This window comes from Cryptomeria japonica, chromosome 2 (genome assembly GCF_030272615.1).
Source record: "Cryptomeria japonica chromosome 2, Sugi_1.0, whole genome shotgun sequence".
Classification (NCBI taxonomy): Eukaryota; Viridiplantae; Streptophyta; class Pinopsida; order Cupressales; family Cupressaceae; genus Cryptomeria; species Cryptomeria japonica.
Window position 1 is genome coordinate 341,694,686 of NC_081406.1, and position 27,425 is coordinate 341,722,110.

A 27,425-nucleotide genomic window follows, 5' to 3' on the forward strand; every position below is an offset into this window, starting at 1 on the left:
TCACTAGGAAACTCAGATTTAAAAGTGGGATTTCTGTGCCTATGCCTGTATCTTTTAATGGCATTTCAATGTAATATAACCTTATTTATATATTCTTGTACCCTGCTCTAAAATGATGTTCACATTCGTGCCCTTGTATCCCTCATCTCTAAGTGACTGGTTTTAACCAATGAGCTACCTAATATGCGGGTATCTTAAGCTTGCTGAATACACAAGTTGGCCAGCATGCTATTCAGAACATGTAATAAATGAGCAAAAACAAATAAAATTTGACTAGTCATTTGGCAGAGTAAAATCACAAAAAAGGGCATTAGAAAAATGTATGAAGTTCTAGTCTCAGCTTGAAATAAGAAAGAAAATTACCACTAAAAGTAACACATTCATTTGAGTACATCAAGAAGCAACCTAAGAAAACTCAAGACATTAGAAATCAAAACTAATGATTTCTGAAAAAGACAGTTTATATAGGCAGCAAGCACTGAATATTGGAACCTCAATCCTTCCATATGTTTGGACCCCACTCCACTACATGTAAGGTTCAAAAGCATGCTTGAGAAAGAATTTGGGAGAGCCAAGCATACAAAAGACAAAACATAGTGTTACTTATGATCAAAATCTCAAAAGAAGCAGCATAGCATTCATTTTAAAAAGTCTTTGTAACTACTCTATGCATGGGAACTGCGTAGAATACCATGAAGGTAACCACCAGCCATGACCAAAGAGACCACAGATACCACACCTGCAGGAAAAATCTTTCCAGATTTCTTAAAACGTGCTCCCATTGCAAACAAAAGAACAGCTGAGATCCCTGAAATAAAACACTTGTCTTAGATAGTCTCAAAGGAACTTTCTGAAGAGTTTATTAATCTCCTTACACTGACTAATCTAATAACTCCCAGCCAAAAATGACACACACTATTAAATTCCTGTAAAATCTGATTTCAGATTAGCATGTCAATGCTAAAAGCAATATTATGTGTGTGTGTGGGGGCAAGGGGGTGTTGAGAGAGAGAAGAGCTTGCATAAATGCAAGTGACTATTAAGGTGAATGTGCAAGAATGACATAGTCCACGATAAAAAACTAACAAAAACACAAAGAACAAAAAAAGAGATGCCATGACAGCACTTACCAAGCCCAACTGACGAAGCAAATGTTGGGTTTGTAGGAAGTTGAGTATGTACATAGCAAAGCACTGATGCTGACAATCCACCTGATATAAGTGACATAGAGCTCCCACTTTTCACATAGCCCATAAGTCCACCCACTGAGCAACAATAAAGGGAAGATTGTGTTTAGAAAATCAATAATACATTTTACCCTTACGTGCATGTTTAGTCAATTAAAGGAAAAATGTTAATGGCAAGGGTAACTCAACATTGGTAATGGCTATTCTTAGTCCTGAAAGCAATACAAATCAAGTATCAGCAAATAAACTTTGATATTTTTCTGCCATAGGTTTTACCACTTTATTACCATCTAATTCTAAGCTACCAGTAGTATGCATCCTCTATTGAGTTGCCAAAACAACTTACAGGCACATGACTGTTTTACTAATGAATGAACTGTTATTGATTCAATTGATTGATGATCTTTCTAGCCACCAAGGAACCCAATGCCTAAAAGTACAGACACATTTTATTATTACAAGATTTCTTCTTCTCCATTTATCACCTAAGATACCAGTTTCTAGAATTAAATAAACCATTGAGGTGGCCTAAGTTTTAAAAAGCATTAGAATAGCTAGCGGCTTCACACTATTAAGCTGTTGACTTTGTCATATGAGATCAAAAACTTAATACTGTCATCAACAAGGTATATAAAAGTGGATTAAAGACGAGCAATCAGCTAGATGTTTTACAAATAGAAAATGAGAACCTTGGGAAATTGGCTTTTTAAAGTGGCTAGAAGCTTCACTCTTTTAAATTTTAAGCTGTTCAGCTTGAATCACATCATGAAAAATGTCATAGATCAAAAACTTTATAACTGTCATCAACAAGGTATATAAAGTGGATCAAAGACGAGCAATCAGCTAGATGTTTTAAAAATGAGAACCTTTGAAAATTGACAGTTTAAAAAGCACTAGAGTGGCTAAAGGCTTCAAACTTTTAAGCTGTTCAGTTTGAATCACATCATGAAAAATATCCTAGGAGATCAAAAATTTAATAACTGTCATCAATAAAGTATGTAACAGTGGATTAAAGACAAGCAATCGGGTAGATGTGTCAAAAATGAACACCTGTGAAAATTGTCTCAAAAACCTTAACGCAATAGGTATGCACAGTGTCTACATACTTGGTTGCATTTCAGTGTTATGTCACCCATGGCTCAAGTTTTAAGTGTGTTGGCTCTCCACTGCTTACTCGTGTTCTTGGAGGCATCTGCCTTGAATACGTCAAAAGTTCAAAGAACTCTAACTTGGATTTCTCATGCTCAATTATTCCAAATATTTTAAACTTTTGGTGATGTGAACTAGATGAATGGGCAAACATTTTCACTGGACCATACTAGTATATAATGCCCAAAATGTAAATCAAATAATATATTCATCAAACTTGGATATTTTGAGGCATGTGCTTTCCACTAAAAATTTCAGAACCATTAAAAATAAATTAGGATATGGTAAAAACTCATAAAATTGGGAGAAACATTAAGTAATTTTATCATTCAAAGAAGTTTGCAGTATATACAAATGAAATATTTGGCTAAAATTTAAAATGTAACCAATCAAATATCCAACCAACCAGCAACTATTCAATATTAAACAATAACAATGAAATATTAGTATTATTTAATATTATGTAAACATTTAAATGTGATATTATATTCTAACAATCCCTATTATTACATCATTTTCTCAAGAGTACAAATTAAGAAGTTCAAATCGCTTCGAACTTCACTATTGCATATGATTTGGTGAATATGTCAACATGTTGCTCTTAAGTTGAATAATATTGGACCTGAATATTTTGTTGTTTCACATGCTTGCAGATGTTGTGGCATTAAACCTCAATGAGTTTAGTGCACTCAAACTAAATCACAAAAAAAACTTCAGCACCTTATTGTCACAAAACAAAATTGTAGGATGGTTCTCAAGCACACTCGTTCCTATCAAGATGTAACATAACCACATTGCTTCATAGACAACTCCATTTAAGATGTGATATTCTACTTCTGTGAATGATCAAACTGTCTGGACACTGTTGTGACGTTCTCACACATCGCCCCATTGCAAATGGGAACCCCCACTTTTTGTTTGGTAGCGTAGTTGTCTTAGCTTAGTCGTCTAGCTTGGCAGTAGTTTCTTTAGTCTTTAACCTCTTGCTTGTGAGGGAATGTAATGCCTTTGTCATCAGGATGTGATCAAGTCAAGCAGTCTAGCAGCAGTCAGGTTCCCCTCCAGACTAATTTTGGAGTCTTCTCAGCTCTAAGTGCTTGAGTATTGGATAGGAGTCAAGGTCTTCATTGAGTAAGGCTTCAGAATGTAACCTTCAGGCAATAAATGGCTAAGTCAAGGTATGAATTCCGTGATGGATGCTCGAGGTGATTGAATAATCCTCAAACAAATATGTACCTCAATAGAGGATGATAAGATCAGAGAGAGATGAGCAATCAGCTGAGATGAAGTGCTTGATGAAGACAAATCAGGGTCTAAGAGGTGATGAAGGAGGAAGAAAACACCAAGTCAACCCTACGAGCAAATCATTCTACACTTGGTGAAAGAGTTGAAGTGATCTACTTAGGCATTTAGTGAAGTGGTCAACCCAATGTGGAAGTAAGGAACCTTTCCTCGACGCCCCCAAATCCACGACCTAGATCACCAATCTTCCCTCACTCCCTCAAATCCATGGCCTAGGTGGAACCTGTTGTGACCTTTTCACACATCACCCCATTGAGAATGGGGGCCCTCCCTTTTTCCTACTTTCTAGGGTTTTGTTAGAGCCTTGTGACCTTCCTGCATCGGTATTGCCAAAGTTTGTCAATTTTGAATGGTCTGAATTTTCAAAGTCATGAGTTAGTTTGTGCAAGTCATGGTCAGAAAAGAGTCTAGACATTGTCAAAGTGCCTAGAAAGGAAAAAGGATGATGATTGCAATTGATTTGGGTCAATTTGGACAACTTTCTATTTTTGGAAAGTTTTGCCTTTTTCTTTTTCCTATTTTTTAGGAATTTTCGTTTTTGGCATTTTGAGCACGATCCCCTAAATGGCTATTTTTAGAAAGTTTTTCCTATTTTTGGGGATGCTTTCTTTTTCTATTTTTGGAAAGGGGATCTAGGGTTTGCATTATTGGCTCTAAGATTCACTGGAAACGATCAACAAATTCCTCTGAAATTCAAGCTTAGTTTGAAAAAGCCAATTTCCTAAATTTTAGGGATCATGAGAAATTCAAGGGATGATTGAAGTATGGTTTTCAAGTTTCAAGGCAATCCGATGAGTATTGTTCAAGTTATGAAGATTCAAAGTTTTGATCTCATGGTGCGTAGATTTCTTGAAGTCCGCCCTCCTTGGTTCTTGAAATTGATGAAGTCCACCTTGAAGGTGATGGGAAAGGTGCCTAATGATCACAAAGTCTGCCCAAGGACATGAAGACGGTTCCTAAGTCAACGAAAGTCCGCCTAGCAAGCAAGCAATGTGGCATGAAGTTTATGAAGTCCGCTCTCCATGGTTCCTAAGGTTCACCAAGTCCGCCCTTGATTGAGAATAACATGCATGAAGTTAAGAAAGTCCGCCCAAGGGTGAAGGAAGTAGCATGTAGGAGAAATGCAAAGGTTTGAGCAAGTCCGCCCTCCTTGGTCACATAAAGAACAAAGTCCACCATGAAATTTGGTGCACAAAGTTGGTAAAGTCCGCCCACTATGCATTGAGTGGTGCATGAAAAGAGCAAAGTCCGCCCTCATGGTAGGAAAGCATGGTCATGACCTTCTCAAAGTCCGCCCTACGAATGGTTGCAAAGTTAACATGATGGTACACAAACTCAACAAAGTCCGCCCAAGGTAATAAGTGAAGTGCCAAGAATCAAATCAAAAAGTAAAACATGTGGTGCCTAAGTATGGAGAAGTCTGCCCTACATCAGCATACACTTGGTGCATAACATCAACAAAGTTCGCCTTACCTTGCAACCAGCGGTTGCTAAATGTGATGAAGTCTGCCTTAGCTTTGATTGCAATTGGAAACGAGTTAAGATGAGTCCACCCAAGAGAGAGAAACTTGCTAAGTTTGAAACAAAGGAATATTCCAAGGTGACGTCATCAAGATTTGATGATGAAATTCGAACTGAGACCAAATTAGAAGGTTTTTTTTAAAGAGAATATTGAAGATCAAGTTATGGATTTAGAAACTTTCATCTTGAACTTTAAATTGAAAGTTCAAACTTGCCAAAGAGATGACAGTTCACCAAGGTCTGATTTGGAAACTTTCTTTGAAAGATTAAAGACTGAATGTCCAAGTTTGATGAATGAAGAGCGAATTAGAAACAAATTTTGAAGATCCTCTGTGTTTCCAAATATGAAATTCGAACTCTTATACAAATACCTTATTCATTCTCTCATTTTTACACATGAAGTTTGAACTTTCTGAGCAAGTTGAGAGTGAATTTGAAAGGTTTTCTGCAGGTTGAGAGTAAATTTTGAAGGAATTTTTGCAGGTTGGAAGTGTTTTGAAGAAGGTTCAAGTATATTTCTGATAGAGTTATCAACCATTTTTCAACAAGTTTCAACTCAGATTTTGAAGAGCTTTGACTGTTTGGAGGATAAACCCATTGATTTTCTGTGATTAACTTCTGATTTTCTCATTCTTCGAAGGTGAAAGTTGATTTCATAGGCAGAATATTAAGCTTTCAACCTGATTTTTCTTCAAAATTCTAAAGAGAAAAAATAAAAAGAAACAGATTTCCCTTCTTCTCTTTCTTATTTTCTGCCTTTCAAAAGAGTTTGAATGGATTTAATGAAATATTCCTGGACTTAAATTTTTCCCAAGTTCTGATTTTGAAGTCAAAATCAGACTTCAAGTTTCCTAAATATCGTGATTTTCAAGGGATTTTCTCAAAATTTTCAGAATAATCAAGTATGGAAAATCCAATTTTCAGGGCTAAGTGTTGAGAAGAGAGTAAAATCATAAATTACTTAGCTATCAAACCCCAAAATTACACCTAAAATACTGACCTTAACTTAAGTTTATTTCTTTCTTTTGCAGATTTGGATGACCTCCAAGGTTGGAACATCAGGCAGAATGAAGTTTCAGGTCGACAAAGATTCCCCTCCGGAATCAAAAATGAATTCTAAATGGAAACAAGTGGGAGACAAAAACTTGGGACACATCAACCTCCAAGAGTTTAAGAAGCGGATGCACAGCACAGACACTCGGCCACCCACTGTGATAGCAAGGAAAATGATGCGGAATGGTATAGTACAGGCTGCTGGTTTCCTTCCAGCAATGCAATGTACTGAATTGATTGCAGAGTGCTTCAAGCACTACAACCCAGAGAACAGAGAGATGGTAGCTCCTGATGGCAGAATTCTCGCAAATATTGGAGAAGTGGCAATTAGGGAAGCCTTTTGCATACCTGAGCATCATAACACTATCTACATGACTAGAGATGAAGCAACCCAGTTATAAAATGACTACATAGAAGAATATGACACTAATATCAACCATTCATGGTTGGAAAAGCCGAGGAAAGGAATCTCCAAGATACCTAAACTCCTTGTGAGGGCATATTTCAAAGAAGATTACAGAGACCACATAGTCCTGTTGAACAGAGTCATGGGCAGCCAACAAGGTGCTCCTTTCGAGCCATGGATGTACTATTTTATCTAAGAAGTGACTGCTGGAGTTAAGATGATAATCTGGGCCAGAATCATCAATGATAATCTGGATGATCAGTTGAGAAACTTGGAAAAGAATAGGACATTTTATATGAATTCTTATTTGGTCTATTCTTTGGCCAGGACATACAGATATAGAGGTCTTGTATGCAGAGGAGCTGTGGGAAATAAAGAGAACCAATTTGTTGTTTATGACTATTAACCACAACTACACCTGGAGGAGAAATTCCATTTGAAAAGAGTTAATGATGCATTCTTAATGCATATCACGAGAACCCTTCAAGGAGGTATCCATCGACTCTCTCAAGAGTCAAAAGATTTTATCAGTAGGTTTGGGTATTGGTATATCCAATATCCCAGATTTACCTACTTGAGGATCCAAGGATTCTTCGGACAGCCATACAAGTTACCCATGTTTCCTACGAACAGGATGGTACTACTTGAGGTAGTACGTCAATTGGAGAAATTTATGTGTGAAGAGAAAGAAACAAAAGACAGGAGTGTCTTCTCTCACTATTGAAAATGGATTGGAAACATGTCCATCGGCCCAAGCTGCTACACATGCTGACAGAGAAATTCAATGGTACCCATTCTTCCAGTATCAAGCGAGGAGTTATTTCGATCCTTTTCATCGAATGGGAAAGGTGAATGAAGTAAAATTTGAACACAGGCCGGATCTCGAGGATTATTGGGCTAATGATGCCGATAGCTTCGATGTGAGGAGGCTATGGTCTAGAATTCCATTGAGTTTGATCAGAGTTTCTAAAGTATTCTGTGTAGCAAACCAGCTTGAGGAAGACAAAGAATATGAGCAGCCACATTATGCCACCTTGAAGAATGAACCCCTTGCCTCCATTGATTGGTCAGATACTGAAAGATCTAACCTAAGTGATCTTATGAGGCCTGTAATTGAGTACTCCAAGTGGTGGGCAGCTCAGAAAACTAAGGAGCTCAAAGAAAAAACGTTGCCTTCACATATGATCTCATGGGAACTGATGAGTCTATGTCTTGAAATCATGGTGTAACATCCAATGGTCCCAGGAATCCAGAAATTGTTGGATCGAGGAAGAGAAAGGAACCCACTGAGAATTCACTGAGGACAAAAGAAAAGAAAGTCACTGGAGAAGTAGATGTGAGCAGACGATACAAGTCAGGAGAAGGTCATTTGACCATAAGTGCTTCATCTACCACACCAATGAGAATTATGATTGATGAACAAGAACAGGACAGTGAAATGGAAGATGAGGAAATGAGAGTTCCTTCTCCTATCATTGAGGAGATCATAGAGGAACCAATTCAGGCCCCATTTCAGAAACCAACACATGAGCCCAATGTCGCTAAGATTGTAGAAGTTGAGAACCCGAAACCTCAAAGAGAATTCCTGGATGGTATAATCACTTCGCCAAAGGATATTGAGGATAATTTTGATGAAGGTGGCATGGAACAACCAACCATTCTTGATTGGTTGAAGGAGAGAATGAAAGCAAAGGTTCCTTAGCAAGTGCACCAAGTAGATAACACAGTTGCACTCTTGGCTGAATTAGACAAGTCCAACAAAGTAAAACCGCCCAAGCCAACCAAGAGATTTTCTCTGATTCAAAGAAATAGTGCAGGGTTCAGGACAGTTCAGGTAGACGTTCCAAAGACAGTAAAACTCAGGATGATATCACTCTCGAGGAGTATGAGATCACTACCGTGAACTTGGGTAAGCCTACCAAAGCCCAAGAGGTCCAGGACTTTGATGATTCTTGCAACACCCTCAAGGCAAGACTGAACAAGGAAATAGAAAAAAGAAAGAAGGTTGAAGTTGAGAATGAGCAATGGAAGAGATGTGTTCAACATTTGACAAAACCCATTGATCGAGAGGAGGTACCTTTTACTCCACCCATACCTCTTCCACAAGAATCATTAAAGGATTATGAAGACATGAAGATGACTTTCAGAGAAGCAAAAGGATGGACTTCTGATGCTTCAGAGCGTGCTGACGTACTTATTGAGAACCTGGTATCAGCACATGACTCCACCAATTCCTTATTGAGCAGAATTCAAGACATAGCTGAAGCATGGGAAGATATTGAGGATATTCAGAGCAGGATAATTCCATGTCTAAAAATAATCAGATAGATTTCTCAGTAGGATCTTATAGATGGAAAGGTTATTCAGTCAGGGGATAGATATGATTTCAGCACTTGGTACTTTGCTTTGATTACTAGGGTTGAATCTTTGAGAAAATTTGAGGCTAAATGTTCAGAGATTGAAAAGACCATCAAGGGTATTCAGGACAAAGTCTTCTTTGTGGCAGCTGAGATATTGCAGCAGAGTGAGGTGCGAGAGAAGTATTTGCGTGCAAAGAATTTGAGGGCCAAAGTTCAAGGAAACTTCTTCAAAAGTTTCAGGGCCGATTCTCAAGGAAGATCTCACTAGGATTTCGAGTTTCATTCATATTGATGAGAATTTCTTAGCACAGGCAGCTGACTGGGAGAGCACGCTCACCATATTTGTTGACGACATGGACATGATTGATTTCCAAATTGGCAGCTTGCCGCATGTCACCATGGAGGAGGTTCAGCCACTTGTGTCCAAATACATTGCATCTACTGAAAAGGAAACTACATGCCCACCTCAGTGATATTAGCAACTACGCCACTTGTCCTCTTTTCTCTTGTTGAAACTAATTGAGTTTTTGGAAACCCTAATTAGGGTTTTTATCTTTTAATCTGGGCCCTTGATCACTGTTCAATCTTGGCCATTCAAAATTTTTGGACTCATATAAGGTTGCCTCCTCTCATTTGGAGAGTGTGAGGTTTTTTGAAATATTGTTGCATAAAGGTCATTTTTCAGACAATACATTACATGTGTGCTTTCTCTTAAGGCTTTGTAATCCCTATTGTTTGAATGATTAAGCAAGGTTTTCAATTTCTTCAACACATTAGTTAGAATTTATTTTATGTTGTTCGATGAATGAAAGATTTGATAAGTATTGGTTTATGGTGTTTCTCCGCTCATTCTTTTGGTGAATAGATGATTTTCATTCACTGTGCAAAGTTAGTCTGAGCTTTCTATTTTGTGCATGCTTAAACTTCCGATCAAAACAAATCCCTTGAAGATTGCATCCACTTTGTGTAGTTGTCTTAAGCGAGGCGAAGAAAAGTGTGGTTTATTGAGTTCACCAAATCAATACCATCTCTTGAGTTCATAGGAGTAGAGTAGACTTCTAAACCCTTATCCTTTTTATCCTTTTTTTGAAAGTCTTAATCCGAAAATCCAAAAAAAAAGAGAGAAGAGAATCAATTGTTAAATTTGTCTAAATCCCAAAGTGGTGAACAATCCAAGCGTAAGTCCCTTTGTGTATTACCAGCATATCACAACGCCCATTGAGCTTATCCACACGTCAAGACCTAACAAAAGAAACCTTGGAATCGCCATATGATCTTCTAGCAATCTTAGCATAAGCGGTGATTTTTCAAGTGAGGATAATTTATCTTTGGGTACTGTTGACGTGTATTTTGTACACCATCATACACAGAATAAAATACCTAAAGGCATCTTATCCTCTCTTGAATAAAGTCTCTAACTGCTGAAGATTCGCATGAAGGATCAGTTAGGATGACTCCAATGTTCTGGTTAGTAGGGTCTCTACGTGTGGATAAACTCCAGTGGTATGATGTGATTTGCTGGAATCACAAGGGGACTTACATCTGATGATTGAACTTCCGATCTGCTTTGCTGGAACACAGGCTCTTACTGGCTTAGATTTGAAAAAATGGAAAAAGGATGAGGGCGAAGAGAAGATCTAATCCTAATACTAAGAATGTAGGAGCAATGATTTGATTTTTGATGAAACTCTAACTAGGTCTTGTTTTGACATCAATGGACCATCTCCACAAGGCTAGTGCGATCTTCTAAGGAAAGCTTTATGATGTTCAAATCATCACCGCAGGCATAGACACCATCAAGTTGATGCATATCAATGAAGAAGCGACAAATTGAAATTGAGCTTAAGCTGAATGATTCCAGTTGACTACACAAGGCAAGTCTGCAATCAACAAACTGCTAGTAGTATGGATATACGAATTCCACCATTAATCAATCGCATTTCCTCCATTCATCTAATCATCTACCATCTAGGATTGAAGACTCAACAAGAAACCATGCAAATTGCAAGAAACGACACACTTCACCATTACTTCAATGAAAATGGAGTTTGTTTACAATCAATGGCAACAATTTCTTGCCTTGTCCTCCTATTCTACTCTAATTACTATTCTATCAATTTCTAACTACTCTCGATCTACTAACTGCTTTCTATTATTTAGAACTCTCTCTAATCCTCCTTACAAAATGAAATGCCAGGGCTTATATAGTGCCCACAATACAATTTGATGGCTTAGATCAATTCGAGATCAATGGCCAAGATTCAACAATGAAAACCCTAATTAGGGTTTGTTACAACCATTACATAACATTTAATGCTTGACCAATGATAAAATTGTATTGCTTGGACACATGTCCCCTCTAGAAAAATCGACCAATGGATAGCCGGGGTAGGTACACCGGAGTTTGTGCCACCTTCCATGAGTTAAGTACATTGAATCTGGACATGCTGAGGTGGACCTCACTGATTGGATGAGCGATGACTAGGATGCCACCTCATTTGACACTTGGAACTTGGTAGATATTCAACTTGATGTTGTTGAGAAGCTAGCTTTAATTAATTCTTCTGGAACTATCTGCTTCTTCAACGAGCCCTTGTCCTAACTCCATGTGTCCTTGATGTGTAGGATGATGATGTACCTCGCCTTGGAACGCTGGATTAAAAGAGGTCGCCCCTGTCCTGGCTTGATCGTCCCGGCGAAGACCGTCCTTGATCCGACTTGATTTTCCTTGATGAGATCTCCATTTGATGCCTACACAACATTTCAAAATTAGAAACATGATTTTGCAATGAATAACTAGATTAGAGATTAAATTTAGGAAACTTCATAATAAGTCCTTGAGTTATTATTTCCTAAAAAACGATTGAGCTACTGGAATTCAAAATTTCAAAATTTAGGCTATGACGATCTACGTACAAAATTAAAAACAATAAAACCAAATCGTCATACCTTATTTGAGAGCTAACTCTAGAATGCAAAATGAATAAAATCGCTTAGGCAAAATTGAAGTTATATAGTCTTCAACGTGATCTCTCCTTCAAAATAGCAACTTCGCCACCTTTGATATGTTCTTGATGTGATCTCCAATGCCTTTGACAAATTCGAACCTCCTTGGATAATATTTGCGCCACCTTTGGATATAAATTCGCACCACCTTGCTTGAAATGAAATTCGCACTCTTCAAACACAATTCGCACTTCTCCCTCAAGATCGCATGTGAGATGATAAAATAATAATGTGAAAATAAAAGTCTTTCACCTCCCTTTATAGCGCTCACCTCATATTCACCTTAAGGCCGACTTGGTAATTAATAAGCAATTTAAAACAATTTTTAAATAAAATAGAAGGCCGACTTTCATAAACCAAGCGCTCCTTTTTTAATTTTTTATTAATAATTAATAATTAATTATTAAATGCCTTCGTTTATTATCAATAAATTCGATTTTCCTTTACAAGGCAAAAAACAATTAATTAATGAATACCATGCGCTATTTAAATGCTTTTAATTAAATATCGATTTTCCTAGCATTTAAATAAATTCAAAAATGTGTTTGAGCGCCAAAATTTGGAGAGTGGAAAATTACAAACCTCATCGCCCTGGTCCCTGACTGAGGGACAGGAGCGATCCATCATCTTGGTCTTGATTCTTGCATTTTTGACGTCCAAAGTCTTCATCTCCACGTTGAACTTGGCATTTTCGCTAGGGATTTCGAGCTAAAGTGTCTTGCTTGTGTGAACAAATGCCTTTTATGACTACTATCGCCCTGGTCCCTTGGAGAGGGACAGGAGCGATCTAGATGTTTTCTCCTTGATCTTATATCTTCGATCTCAAATTTTCATCATAAGGTGAATAATAACATTGTTTCTTCATTCTATGCTTGTTTTTCTTGACTTCTATGAGGCATTTAGACGTTTGGGAAGGATCATCGCCCTTGTCCTTTGGAGAGGGACAGGAGTGATCTTGAAGCTCTAGCCAAAATGCGTCATCTTTCGACCTTGGTTCTTCGTTCATTACCTTCCAAATAGCGTCCTTGATCTTGTGTATCTTTGCCTTGTCATGATTTTGAAGGAAAATGAATGTTTTTGTGAAAATCGCCCTGGTCCTTGCCTGAAGGACAGGAGCGATATAAGTTCCTTGGCTTAATTGATAGCATTTTGACGTTTGGAACCTTCGTATATCATCTTCTAAAGACACCTTAGACCTTGTACCATCTCGCATAACCTTGTCTCAACGTGATTTTTGAGAGATTTGGCAAATATAGTGGATATCGCTCTGGTCCCTACCTGAGGGACAGGAGCGAATTTCAAGGTTATGAGCTTGTCTTTGCTTCCATTGACTTGCCATTGCTTTCATCGTGTACAATGAAGTCCCTTTATCCCTCTTGGCCACTTGATACTTGATAAACCTTTAAAACTTAGGCCATCATGAAGATTTCGCTCTGGTCCCTGACTGAGGGACAGGAGCGAATTGGGACATTTGGTGTAATTCCTTCAATATCGGCGACTTTGGATATTTCGTTCTTCATTGAGATGCCTTAAAACGTCCTCGCCACCTTGTATTTCGCCTTGGAGTGCCTTGAACTTAGGTAGAAAGCAAAATAATCATCATTTCGCCCTGGTCCCTTGGAGAGGGACAGGAGCGAACTTGGTCCTGTAGGCTTCATCTTACTTTATCACCTTCAAAAATTATCTTCAACGGATTCGTTGTACTCTGTTTTATTCATCTTTGGCTTGGAAATCATTGTAACTTGGCAAGAAATTTGTCAAAAGTAAAAATCGCTCTGGTCCCTGACTGAGGGACAGGAGCGAACTTGGGCATTTGGGTCCCTTGTTGATGTTTTATAATCTTCAATTTATCTTCAATGGGTTCAATTCACCTCCTTTCTTGCCTTCGAACATAAAACTTGCTTGATCTTTGCCCAGTGCATACCCTATGAAGAATTTCGCTCTGGTCCCTGGGAGAGGGACAGGAGCTACAATAGACTTCGCCCTGGTCCCTGACTGAGGGACAGGAGCGATTTTTGCATTTTGGTTCATTTTTCTTCACGACGGCACTTCAAGTTATATTCATTTGGTAAAATGCATCTCTTTGGACTTCTTCAAATCATCAAGTCGTTAAAATCCTGCGAGGACAAAGCAATGTCAGACTTTAAGCTCCGGTCCTTCACTGAGGGACAGGAGCGAAATTTGCTCTCTATGCCAAATCGTTACAATTTTCATCAAAAAAAGTCTTGGCTAAGGAAGATATCATCTTACTTAATGCTATGAATAAAAGTTAATGTCCAAAAAAGGTCTAAAATTGTGCATATAAAGAAAATCGCTCTGGTCCTTCAGTGAGGGGCAGGAGCGAATTTGACCTTCTAGGCAAAAACTTCATCATTTCATTGTTTTTGATCAAGTCTGGATGCTCTATCATGCTCATTTCGTCCTTCACCATGCCTTTGATGTCTCAATTCGTCCAAACAAGGTCAGGAATGGCTCAACTAAGCATTTTCGCTCTGGTCCCTTGGTGAGGGACAGGAGCGCTTCGCCTTGGTCCTCCTGAGAGGGACAGGAGCGAAATTCGCTCTGGATCCTCAGTGAAGGACAGGAGCGAAATTTGACTTTTCGAACTCTCTATCAGGATAAATTTTATGGAATATAACATTTAAGTATAAGTTTCTTATACTTTAAGTTATATTCCATATATACTTTCAGGATGTTTGAGAGTGGTTTCAGACCTCTAGGAGTTATATTGCAAAATCTAGTTTTTGGAGGTTTTTTCAGTTTCCAGACTTAGTCAAATTTCAGGATCAGGACATTCCAGACTTAGCCAAATTTCAGGATCAGGACCTCACTAAAGCCGGACTTGCTACCCTATTGATCTCCTGGGCGACACTCAAAATGCAAAGGCCAGCTAACAAAACCCTAAAAAAACCTAGAAAACAAACCCTAAAAAGCAAAAAACAGCAAGGGTCCCCATTTGCAATGGGGCGATGTGTGAAAACGTCACAACAGGTACTTTATTCTAATGTTCGGTATATGATAAAACGTACACCAACAAAACCTTTCCTTGACATCCCCAAATCCATGGCCTAGGGGGATTTTTTCCTTGAAATGTTGATATCCACGGCCTAGGATGCATTTCTCCTTGGATTTTGGAAATCCACACCTTAAGCATGAAGGGAGCAAGGTTGATTAATGAGGATAAGAAGAAACATTGAGCTTGTTCATATCTTTAACTTTGAAAATGAAGAACATTGTGATATTTGATCAAGCAAATGGCTAAGTTTAATGAGGAATGAAGGCAATCAACAACTTGGAGGAGTTCTTCCCTCACTGCCTAAGATCCACGACACAACTCGAGAACTTCCTTCACTCCCTCAAAACCCCAGCCATTATGACTTTTTTCCCTTGCATGCTGAAATCCACAACCATCCCCAATCTTCCATTACCTCCTCGAATCCTTGACCATCCTAAGCATCTTTCCTTACCTCCTCAAATCCCTGACCATCCTAGCAATTTTCCCTTGCCTCTCAAAATCCATGACAATGACCAATTTTCTCTTGACTTGGCATTGGAAGGTGCATCATTGTGATATTTGATGAGGCAAATGAATAAGTTTGAGGAAGGGTAAAATTCATTAAAGGAACTATGACTTGTGAGAGGCAAGCAAATTATTCCCTTACTGCCCCACATCCACGGTCTAGGTGCATTTGTTCCTCCACTACCCAATATCCATGGCCTAGGTGCATTTCTTCCTCCACTCCCAATATCCACAGCCAAGGAAGAAAACTTCCTTCACCCCTTCAAATCCACGGCCAAGGAAGAAAACTTTGCATGCTCAAATCCACAGAAGTCATCAACAAGTTCTTCCTTGGATTGCTAAGATCCATGACCTCTTGGTGAAGTGCAGCAATTTGTATGTCATTTGGTAGAATCTACAAACTTCAAAATGTTAAAAAAACTCTAACTTAAAACCCCAATCAGACCTGAAGTGAGTGAAATCAGACATGAGAATGGAAATCAGAACATCTAGAGTCTATATTAAATAACATGTTTTTGAAATCAAGATATATCTTATGTGTTTGATCCGAGAATTCCTTTGTTTTTGTAGGTGATTAAGGAAGAGAGAGATGGAGCAAATGCAACATGGGGATGATGAAAGTTCAACACTTTTGAAGGTGGACTTAGAGAGAAGAGGAACACCTCAACAAGGCGGAGGTGGATTACATTTATCCTTCAAAGAAGAAAGATTGGCCCGTCATCAAAGCATTCAAGAATACAAGAGGTGGTTGCAAGAATCAAGTTATACGAGGAGGATCAAGCCTTCACGATGAGAAGGAAGTTGGACAACTTGAATTTCCTCCAAAAATCCAAGAATTGTTGCTAGTACAACAAGAGAGTAATCCAAGATGGTATTTGGGTCTAATGCAAGGTGAAACACACAAAGGTGAATTCCCAAGAATAAGGAAGGATAGGTGAAGGTGATCAAATCAGATAAGATAATGCAATTTGGGAATGTCTCCCACCATCATCACCTCAGGCACTTGGAAATGTTGAGTATCAAGAGATATGCCTCAATCACCTACACTTTGTGATGATCTACAAGGAGTAAGTTGAGGTGGCGCCTAGTCATCACCAACCCAATCACATCATTCCAAGTGGAGGCATCCAGATTCAATGTACTTGAGTCATCCAATGAGGAGGATAACTACAACATGTGGAGGCACAAAGTTTGATGTACCTAACCTCATCATTCATTGGTCGAAATTCAATGATGGACAAGTGTCCTATTTATTGAAATTTCATCATTGGTCAAGCATTAAACGTTATGTAATGGGTGTAACAAACCCTAATTCAGGTTTCTATCTTTCAATCTTGACCATTGATATGGATTTGATCCTGGCCATTCAATTGTATTTAGAGCACTATATAAGGCTCAACTCTCTCATTTGTAAAGGTTAATAGTTGATCAATAGGTAATAGTGATTAGTTAGCAGCTAGAGCATTAGTAGAGTAGAGTAGGAGGAGAAGGCAGAAAAAGTTGTCAAGCTTGTAAATAAACATCATTTTCATTGAATTCATGGTGGATAGTGGTGTTTCTTTTACATATTGCACGGTTTCTTGTTGTATCCTCATGTTAGATGAAGTTCATTGATTGTGATGGAGTAATGTGTGGATGTTGATAATTCCTTGGTTCATACTATTTGTGGTTGGATGATTTTCAATTATAGTGCATAGTTAGCTTGAACATTAAAATGTGCTAAGTTCAATCATGGATATATTTATTCAAGTTGAGCCAGTGTATTGGGTATTTGGATGAACGTTCATAATATGAAAACCTTTCATTCCCTTGGAAGATTGCATCGATTTTGTGTAGTTGGTGGCAACATGGCAAAGCAAAGCTCAGTTTAAGGAATGTGTCCATCCTAGCATGATCCAATGCTATAATTGATCTTAGGATTAGATTAGGCTTCCTAAACCCTCATCCTTTTATCTTTTTTCAAGTCCATTAGATCTCAAGTTCCAGCCATTCAAGAAAGAGTTGAAGTATCAACATAGTACCCCTTATGATTCCAGCAATATCACATAAGACCATTGACCTATTCCACACATCAAGACCTGACATTTGGAACCTTGGAGTCACCTCAAGTGATCACTTAGTTCATTTGCTAACTTCTCATACCCTCCTACCTCTCGTTTTCATTCTATCTTTCATTTTACACTCTCTCACATTCAAAACATCTTAGAAACCTTTTGCACTCTCCAGCTATTCTCATCTCTCTCTACAAGTTTTTTAGCATTGGTTCCTCCATGTGAAGAGAAAAAAAATTCTGCAACAATTTTCTAGAAAGTTTTGTGGAATATAACAACACCCTTGTCCTTTAGGCTTCATCAAGCTTCAAGAGGTTACTTTGTTCTTGTTTTCCTTGCGCTTACCTTGTCTACTTCTTTATTGTTATTGCAGCTCTTCTTTTGTAGCGCCCTTGGCACCTTGGGATCGCACTTCCTAGTTACTAGCACTCTAATACACATTTTAATTATGTTCTTTGCATTGTCATTACTCTTAATTCCTAGATGCACTTATGATAGGAGCACACACTATTTTTATCATCTTTTTATCATTGGCTGTCTGTGAAGGTCAAAAGACCAACATAGGGGCTTACCGCTTCACTACTCTTGCAAACTCCCAAACAACCCCAAAACATTTTCTTTGCTGTAGCTAAAGGTTCCTCTTGGAGAAGATATTCAACCACATAAGAGTTTGCAATTATCTTCCTTTCCTTGTTATTTCATTATTTTTCATTTGAATATATTAGTTAAATATTATTATTTTCATTTTTATTATCACCTTGAATATTGCTGTTATGTTTTTATTTTTTGTTGTGCAAGTTGGATAAACAACTTGACCAAAATATAGCATTTCCAAAAATTTCTCAGCATCTTGGGTTGAACAAATGACAATGCGACGCACAAATGTCCATGTGATGCATTGTCATCCTAGACAATGTTTCCAATATTTTGGTGTCATATTCCTTATCTTCTGCTACTTTTGCTTTTGAACTCGGTATGTTAATTTTGTACTTTATATTCCAATAAATTAACAATTTCATTCCCAACCTATATCAATGTAATATTAAAAGTTAAAACTTGAATTTTACTTTACAATATCATCACCAATTAAACTTGCCCATATGTACTTGAAGGAGTGAGGTTGTAAAACCATTCTTATTCTTCTGCCATGTGTCTAGATGCACCAAAATCAACATACTAGATAGGACTTTCAAAAGCGAAAGCCTAAGTTTCTACAACATACAAAAAAAAAACTTCATTAAAATCATTGGTCAAAGCAAAACTCCCTTGTTGATTCTTGTTCTTTTTCAAACCAATGAAGATTCCCTTATCCTAGTGGCATTCTCTAGCATAGCTCACCATTGGCAAATGAATTATACTAGAATTGTTTGGAGATTATATCCCTTCTTCCCACAAATGAGAAACTTCTTTTCTTGAGAAAATGAATTGTCTTCTTTGGTTTTAGAGGAACCTAATGAACCACTCTAACATTCGAGTTTTTTTCCCCCTCTACTAAGACGACAAACCTAATTCTCTTAGGAGTTGTCTCATCATAAATTTCTTTTTCTTATTGAAGCAAATTCAAAAAACCCTCAAACAATGGCTTTCTACTAGCCACATTGAAACAAGTGACAAACTATAATGTCCCCATTTTATTCTAAATTGTTTTGTAAGTGATTTGTCCAGTTTCCTAGTTTTCTCGTAAGCTTCTCGGTGAGTTGGGGAACTCCAAACATCTTGGAATGCTCAGGGTTGGTTAACAATGACTTTGGTTCTTGGCAATGAGTTCAGTCGGCAATGAGGATCATTATGCCACTTTCAAAAGTAATTTTTGACACTTGGGGAGTTCTCCAAACTTTTTGGAGAAACAATCTATTTTTAGCAAGTTACTCAAATGGCTCCGTTCAACATACCAAGTCTTCAGTATCATGATGGTATGATCAAAGTTTGATTCCAATGTCATGTCAGTGCTTTCAAATACTTAGGTAAATTGTTAAGTTAATAAGTAATTACACTTAAGTCGTCTAATGTTGAAAATGTTGAACTTGAAATCACAGCTTAGTGTAATAATTTGTTAAAAAGGTGTTTTAAGTGTGCAAATAAAGTGTCGTGATAAAAAGTGATTACAAGAACACTTTATACTATTTTATTAAGGATAATTACTTTTAAGAAGAAAAAAAGCAAAAAGTGTTTTTTTCAAAAAAAGAAAAATGTTGATTTTTGAAAAAAACAACAAAAAAGCAAAAAAGCAAAGCGCTTTTTCCTTAAAATAGCTCTCAAAATGTTATAAAAGGAAGTTGAGTCTTGAGAAGAAAAGGTTAGACTGAATATTATATTTGCAGTTTGCTTGAGTGAGAATTTGAGTTCTCATAGACTTTGAGGACAAAAAACCCTCCTAGCTGGATAGAGTGATTTAATCCAGAGAGCACCAGTGTGCTGAAGATATTGGGTTTGGGAACGAAAACCCTCAACATCCATTGGGTCAAATTCATTCAAAGATTGCCTTGGTGCTGAAAGTGAAGTTCTCTCAGTTTGGGCTGCATGATTAAGTTATTTTTCCAGTTCTATTTTAATGGGGATTTTTGATGTGTTTTGACATCTTTTTGGTGTGCAAGGGTATGATGCAGATTCAAGAAGTTATGTAAGTCTTGTGAAGTGGTTGAAAGAGGTTATGGAGCAGACAGTACAAGCTTTACCATCATAAAGGGGACATGGGAAGAGCTGGTGTGAAGCACTCCATTTTAGGAGCCTATTTTACCTTGGTTGGAGACACCTAAGCCTTGGGAAACCAAAGAAAACCAAAATAATACACTTCAAGGTGGAATTTTGTGTTTTGCATGCAATTTCTATGAATTTATACTTGCTATACCGGCAATTAAAATACTCCATTTTCAGATCTGTACTAATTTAATTTTTAATTACAGTCTGATTTTCAGTTAAGTATGAGTCTGGGTTGTTGAATATGTTATCATTGATGTCAAAGGTTGATGATCAATGTCATATAAATTTCGAAGGATTACTCAAAGTAATAAAGAATTGAAATGAGCTGCCTAACTATCTACATGAGCTGCTTGGTTGTGTGGATGAGCTACTTCGTTACTTGCTTGAGCTGCTTGGTTGTGTGCTTGAGCTGCTTGGTTGCATGCTTGAGTTGCTTGGCTGTCTAGTTGAGCTACTTGGTTATATGGTTGAGCTGCTTGGCTGTCTGGTTGAGCTACCTGGTTGTCTGGTTGAGCTTCTTGGCTGAGAGTTTGAGCTATTTGGTTGTCAGCTTGAGCTGGCTGCTTGTCCTTGTCATCTGCCTACTTGTCTATTTCTAGTGACACATCATCTATGGAATTTTCAATTGTGATAGTGGAAGAGCTGACTTTATTATTGTGCTGTGCGATATTAATGTTGGAGAAAAGTTATTTTTGGAATCTAACCTGCCGCAATCAGAAAATGTTGAAAACTGAAGTTGTGTGATAATGAATACACTATCATTATGGGAATTGAACATTATGTCGATTGCCAAGCTTTTTATAAAAGGATGCGAGTTTCAAGTTTTAAATAAAAACATCATGCTACCTATAGTTGAGTGGAGCTGAGAATGGTGTGCGTAGCATTTAACACCGTATGTGTTAACAATGTAAGAACAGTGCTAAATATAGACAAGGTGCATAGCATATAGACAGGATGTGTGCAGCAGATCGTGTGCATTGAAAGTAGTGGAATGCAAACATAGCGGAGCTAAGCAATGATATTTTTATTTTGACTGACATTTGATATTGTATTGATTTTTTTTAAGGACATAGCTGGATGAGAATATAATATATATGTGCATTGGTATCGGTGATAAGTATGAGACGCATAGAGTGCCAAGAATCTCAGTTTTGTTCTATGGTGTGATCTTTAAAAAGGGCAAAGTAGAGTACACATTCTGGAGGGTGATTTATGAAGCCAAATATTAATGTGATCTGACATGATCAGGATTTCTATAATGTCCCCTTTTCTGACCATTGGTCAGTCAAAGGCAGAATTAGGGTTTCCTATTTTCTAGGAGAATGCTTTGGCAGTTTTGGTGGCTTGCATGTTAGAGTTTTACAATTTTGATTCTAGATTCCTTCCAGGTTTTCAGAGAGTTTCACAATGATGGTACGTGCGTAGCAATCTGTGGAGTTTGGTTAGTTACTATTTTCAATAAGTGGGGGCGAGGATATTATTTTTCTGGGTTTTTAGAGAGTTTCACGATGGTGTAACATGCAAATGAATCAGAATACTTTTTCGGACTTACTATTTTTAGTAAGTTGCGACAGCCAAGGAAACAATAATCGTTTGGGGAATTAATAGGCAAAACAAAAGTATAAGATTTTTTCAAAAAATCGGATATACAAAAAAACGTAAAAAATTGCAGAAAAACAATCAAAAACTACTTTTTTTATATATTTTAGGGTATTTCCATAGCATAGAGATATTGTAGGCAAATAAAACAAACACTTGAAAACATGAATTGCAGGAAATAGATTTTCGTTGTTTATATTCATATCACTGATTACGTTCCACAAAATATACTACACCATAAATAATATCTAGATGGTGATAGATGTCAAAATGTCAATTACAATATAGTTTGTGACTTTGAACAAAGTCAACCTGTAAACTAAGTACAAAATTCCAAAATCTCAAATGTAGGCAATGACATGCTAGAGGGCAGGAGGCCCTGATGATGAAACTCCTAGGTAAGAGCCTGTCCTAATTCCTTCAACCCATTCAGGACGAAAGTTGGCTTGCCTCATGATATCAAAATTTTCAGACACAAGCGCACGATCAGCAACAACATAATCATCATCAACATCATCATCATCATCATTAGCATCATCAACAGCAATCAACTCGCACTCTGGATATATCTCATCGAGGTCAATTGGCAAGCATTCCTCAATAGTTCCTGATTTTGCCCATGTAGAAATTAGTGTTTCCCTTACAAATGAAAAACCAATGAATAGTGAATACAATTCAAAAAACTGCAACTATATATTAATATTCTCACCTTGAGCTTTCCTTATCTTCAAGCGAAGGTTGTGATGAACAAATACCAAGTCATTCAGTCGTTGTTGTGATAGATGGTTGTGTTTCTTAGAATGTATGTGTTCAAACACACTCCAATTACGCTCACAAGCTGATGAGCTACATGGTTGGCTCAAAATACGCACCGCCATCCACCTTAAATTTGGTATTTCATCTCCAAAAGAAGCCCACCATGCAGCTGAAAAACACATTATATGGAGATGATATTGTAAGACTAAGAATATCTTATAATCTTAACAAACTTAATGGTTGGCAAAATAAAGAGATTGTCAAAAGTTTATAGAGTCTACCTGGTTGAATTGTCTTTCTGCTTTGTATAGCAGCCCTAGAAGAGAGAAAGCCCTTAGCATGCTTGTACATTTCCAGCTCTATCGTAGCCGCATCAAATTTTTCCAAGTCAGGAAACATTTTTTCCATGCACTTGAAGAAGCCTTGTTTGATCTCAGCATCAATTTCCAGGAAGTCAATCTTATAGAATAATGGAGGATTGAGAAAGTATCTTGCAGCATGGAGAGGAGTGTGCATTTGTCCATCCCATCTCCTATCAATTATGTCCCACAACGGCATATACTTATCCCTATTATTTTCCAGCTTACTCCTTATCACCTCCTTGGCCCTATCCATGGCCTCATACACATATCCCATGGGGGGTTTATCTCCATCCACTAGTCTCAAGACTTTTACTAAAGGCTCTGAAAATTCTACAATTTGTTCAATAGATTCCCAAAATGTGGTAGAATACATATACTCTGCCACTGCTATGCCATTTGCTTGAGTTGTGAAACCAGACTCCATCCACTCAGCTGAAACAAACATTCGCCTCAAATTACCTTTTTGTTCACATAATGTTTGTAATGCAAGGAAATATGTTGCAAATCTTGTCACTCCTGGTCAAACTAGCTCCTTGCCTCCTGTGAAAGAGCGCATTATAGCCAAAACCCTTGTGTGATTATAAACAAATTTGGTAACCTTGTGAGCTTTCTGAAATGCCGCCTTAACCCATTCAATTTTTCCAATGTCCTCTAGGGTTAAATCAAGGCAAAGTGTTGCACATGGTGTAAAAAACATGGAAGGATATTTATCTGTCAGAAGTCTCCCTGCAGCAACACAAGTAGCAGCATTGTCTGTGATAAATTGAACCACATTTTGTGGCCCTACATCCGTAACTACCACGTCATACATCTCAAACAATGCATTTGTGGATTTCGTCATATTAGATGCATCCACAGATTTCAAAAAAACAGTGCCAATCTCACAAGAGACAAGGAAGTTAATGAGAGTTCGGTTCCTTCTATCTGTCCAACCATTTGACATGATGTTGCAACCAGTTCTAGCCCACTGCAATCAATGTTGTTTAACAACATCTTGAACATCCTCTACTGCATCTTTCAGCATACCAACCCTCAATGATTCACAAGATGGGGCTTGAAACCCAGGACCTACAGCTGCAATAGCATCTACCATGGGTTGCCAATATGGATTTCTGGAAGCATGGAATGTCGTGTGAGAGGAGTACCAATAATTAGCAATTGCCTTCTTTGCTTGTTCAGTGACAGTTTTCCTCCATCCTGTACTCTCCAAAGTGGTTTGTGATCCTGGTGTGGTACGAGGTTGGAAGAAAGCATTAGTGTTTCCTCCACCTGTGTTTGGTCCACATGCTATAGAATTATGTGTCGACCCAGATTCCCTGAAACTCTCATCTTCACCATCCTCACCCAAATCGTGCATCCTAGGATTTGTAGAAGTAGAACCTAGTTCAACCCCAATTCTTGCCTTTTTGGCCTTATTCTCAGCAATCCCTTCAAGAGATTTCTTTGCCTGATACGAGACATCTGCAGGGCATTTTTTGCATATCTCGGTGTTATTTCCTCGTTCTTTTGACAAATGCCATTTGAAACGATAAATTCCACCACTTATCTCATCTTGACACCAATTGCACTTGACCTTCGTGCTACCAAGAATTGTTGTGCAATGTGTCCATGCAAAGTCTTTTTAGCGTGGCATTGTGATCAAGAATCAGTTCTGCAAAAGCATTACACTTAGTTTTTAAATTTTGAGGGATCTAGGGTTGGGTTTGTGTATATTAACGCTGGACATTCATCATGAAAACTGAACATTTATATTAAAATTTTCATTTTTTTGTATATTAAATGTTAATAACTTCAAAGAAAATGACATTATGAATCTATGATAGGCTGTATATATTAAATGAAAATGACATTTTCATATATTAAAAGCTAAGAATATTGAACAAAAAATGAATTTAATGTTACTGTAAATGAAAATGAAATACAAATTTTACTAATAATTAACAGTAACACACAATCAAATTACATATTTGACAGTAAATACTAAACACAAATTAGTAAATATTTAACAGTTTAATTAAAAAAAAAATCTAAAATTATTAATAATTACAAACAAAATATTTACGCTTATTACTAAAAATCTAAAAATCTAAAATTACTAATAATTGTATTTATGCTTATTTACATTTTACTGATAATATATACAACCATTATTATTAGTAATATATACATATATAATATTTACTGCCATAATATTTAATATGACTGTAAATATTTACATTTTAGCAATTACTAATAATTACAGTCATATTAATTATTTAATATGACTTAAATATTATCAGTAAAATGTAAATATTAAATATTACTAATTTTACTGATAATATTTACAGTCATTACTTAAAATCTAAAAATATTTGTAATGACTGTAAATATTATCAGTAAAATTAGTAATATTTAATATTTACATTTTACTGATAATATTTACAGTCATATTATTAAATATTAAATATTATTAGTAAAATGTTCAAAAGTTAAGATGCCTACACAGAATGGTCATTTATCACAGAATGTTGAGCGCAAATACCTGGAAGTGTTCCACTCGCAGCAGCTCGTGCTCTGATTCAAGCCACTGAAATTCTATCTGCAAACTATCGCACTCTCAGCAATCATCTGTAAATACTATCTGCAACCTGCATACTATATGCAAACTATGGCACTCTCAGCAATCATCTGTAAATACTATCTGCAACCTGCATACTATATGCAAACTATCGCACTCTCAGCTTGCAAACCCTACACCGCACTCTTAGCCTGCAAGTAATCGGGTGAGATATGGAAAACTTGCAGCACGAAACAGTTATAAAGAAAAAAAGCGGATGATTTTTCGTGCCCTTTTTTGGCAGTTTAGGGGTTTTTTTCGCACGACGTTTGATTGGCGATTAATCACGCGATTTTCCGCGATTTCATCAGTAAAAAATCGTTGAAAATCGTTTTCAACAGTCAACGATTATTATGCACGATTTTGGGGAATTGATCGGCATTCCATCCGATCCCCGATTAATCAGAAAAAATCGCGTTTTTTCCCGATTGTTGTTTCTATGGCGACAGCTGCTCAGAATGTGGTAAAAATCACTTTGGAAACACTTACTATTTTTAGCAGGGATGCAGCTGGTCAGTTCAGATGGCTATTTCTGGTAGGCCAGTTTGAGCAGTTTGTCTTCCAACACTTTTGGAGCTTGTTTTGACAAGTTAAGTATTTGATGAAAAATGGTGTTTTAAATTAAATTATAACTTAAAGCAAAAGTTGGACGATTTATTTAAGGGGGATTGCTTAAGTTATATTGATATCTAAAGTCATTTCCTTAATTATATGTGGGCGATTCTTGGTTGAGAAAAATATTTTATAAGTGAATTATTGTGAAGGCAAGATGGACACCTTAGGAGGAAAATAAAACAATTTTATGATATAATTCACTTTATTCTTTGGACACCATATTACACTTTATTGATGTATTTTTTATAAAGTGTATTTGCCACCATGTGATGGGCGATTTTAGGAAAAATGAAATGAAATGCAAATTAAGGAAATTGGAATGTCGTTGCTTAATCCCATATTGGAGGAAAAAGAAGTTCGATTTGAGGAGGAAGTTATAAATATGTGCTTTGGCCTTCATTTGAGACTATCCATGAATATTATAACGAAGTGCTGTTGAAATTCTGATTGAATGCTTCGAGGATTGTCTCCTCCTAGATTGAATGCTTGGCTTCTCGCTTAAAAGATAGCAACTAGTTGAGACTTGGGACTGTTCTTCATTCAAGAGAATAGATGGAATTCATTGCGAAGTTTGTGTTCGAAGTTTTCTGATTTTGGAGTGTTGTGTGTGAGTTCCAGGTTGCTGATTTTCAGTGTGTTGTAGGTGTGTTTTGCTCATAAGTCTTTGCATGGTCTTATGTCGATTCTGGGTATAGGCGATCATTCCTGTAAGTTTTAGCGCTTATCTTGGAGTCTTTAATTTTATAATTGCAAATCAATTTTCTGCCCTAGCCGTACCATGCTGGAGCTGCCTTGGGATGCGTGCAAAATAGTTTTGGATCTGTTTTATGTGTTTTGTCAGTTCTAGCTTAATTGCATATATCCTAGCTTTCATTTGCATCTGATTTGGGGTCATTCCATTGTGTGTGGGCAAAGTTGTGAGCGATTTTGTGAGTTTTGTAGTTGCTGGTCTGCATATTTCCAGCTTGTTGTTTGCATATCAGATTCTGAAATTGATAGTGAGAAGTGTGTTTTTTGGAGTGGTTAGTCATTGGTGGTTTTGGAGTGCATATCTTATCATTTGCAGCAATGGACAGCGATGTTCTTATTCTGAAATCTCATGCTATATATTGTAAAATTGATTAGTAGTACTAACAGCTATTTCTTTCTGGAATTGTAACACAAGACCCACTGAATAAGTGGAAGAGGCTGGCCTTGCCGCCTATCTTTCTTATTGTAATGTTGTCCTCCTGCTGAATAAGT

General features: G+C 37.2%; 2 protein-coding genes across 2 annotated transcripts in view; both read right to left on the reverse strand.

The window, feature by feature from the left end:
- Positions 1-336: 336 nt before the first annotated feature.
- Positions 337-27,425, reverse strand: part of LOC131065224 (protein FATTY ACID EXPORT 7) — a 69,531-nt gene continuing 42,442 nt past the window's right edge. The window contains exons 2-3 of the mRNA XM_057999673.2: positions 1,131-1,265; positions 337-808 (exon numbers count right to left, since the gene is read on the reverse strand). Of these exons, the coding sequence (XP_057855656.1) occupies positions 666-808; positions 1,131-1,265 (278 nt within the window). The 3' untranslated portion in view covers positions 337-665. The remainder of the gene's footprint in view (positions 809-1,130; positions 1,266-27,425) is intronic.
- Positions 22,066-24,747, reverse strand: LOC131065223 (uncharacterized). Its single transcript, XM_057999672.2, has 3 exons — positions 22,892-24,747; positions 22,564-22,779; positions 22,066-22,461 (listed from the first exon to the last, which is right to left on the reverse strand). Exons 1-3 carry the CDS (start codon positions 23,415-23,417, stop codon positions 22,217-22,219), a joined length of 987 nt encoding a protein of 328 aa, XP_057855655.2. The 5' UTR covers positions 23,418-24,747; the 3' UTR covers positions 22,066-22,216.

Excerpts from the sequence above, each read along its gene's own strand:
- LOC131065223 (XM_057999672.2), bottom strand. The coding sequence starts at position 23,417 with ATGTTTGTTTCAGCTGAGTGGATGGAGTCTGGTTTCACAACTCAAGCA. Across the intron at positions 22,780-22,891 it reads CAGAAAGACAATTCAACCAG|CTGCATGGTGGGCTTCTTTT; the intron begins GTAGACTCTATA and ends TGTGTTTTTCAG. Across the intron at positions 22,462-22,563 it reads GAAGATAAGGAAAGCTCAAG|GAACTATTGAGGAATGCTTG; the intron begins GTGAGAATATTA and ends GGGCAAAATCAG.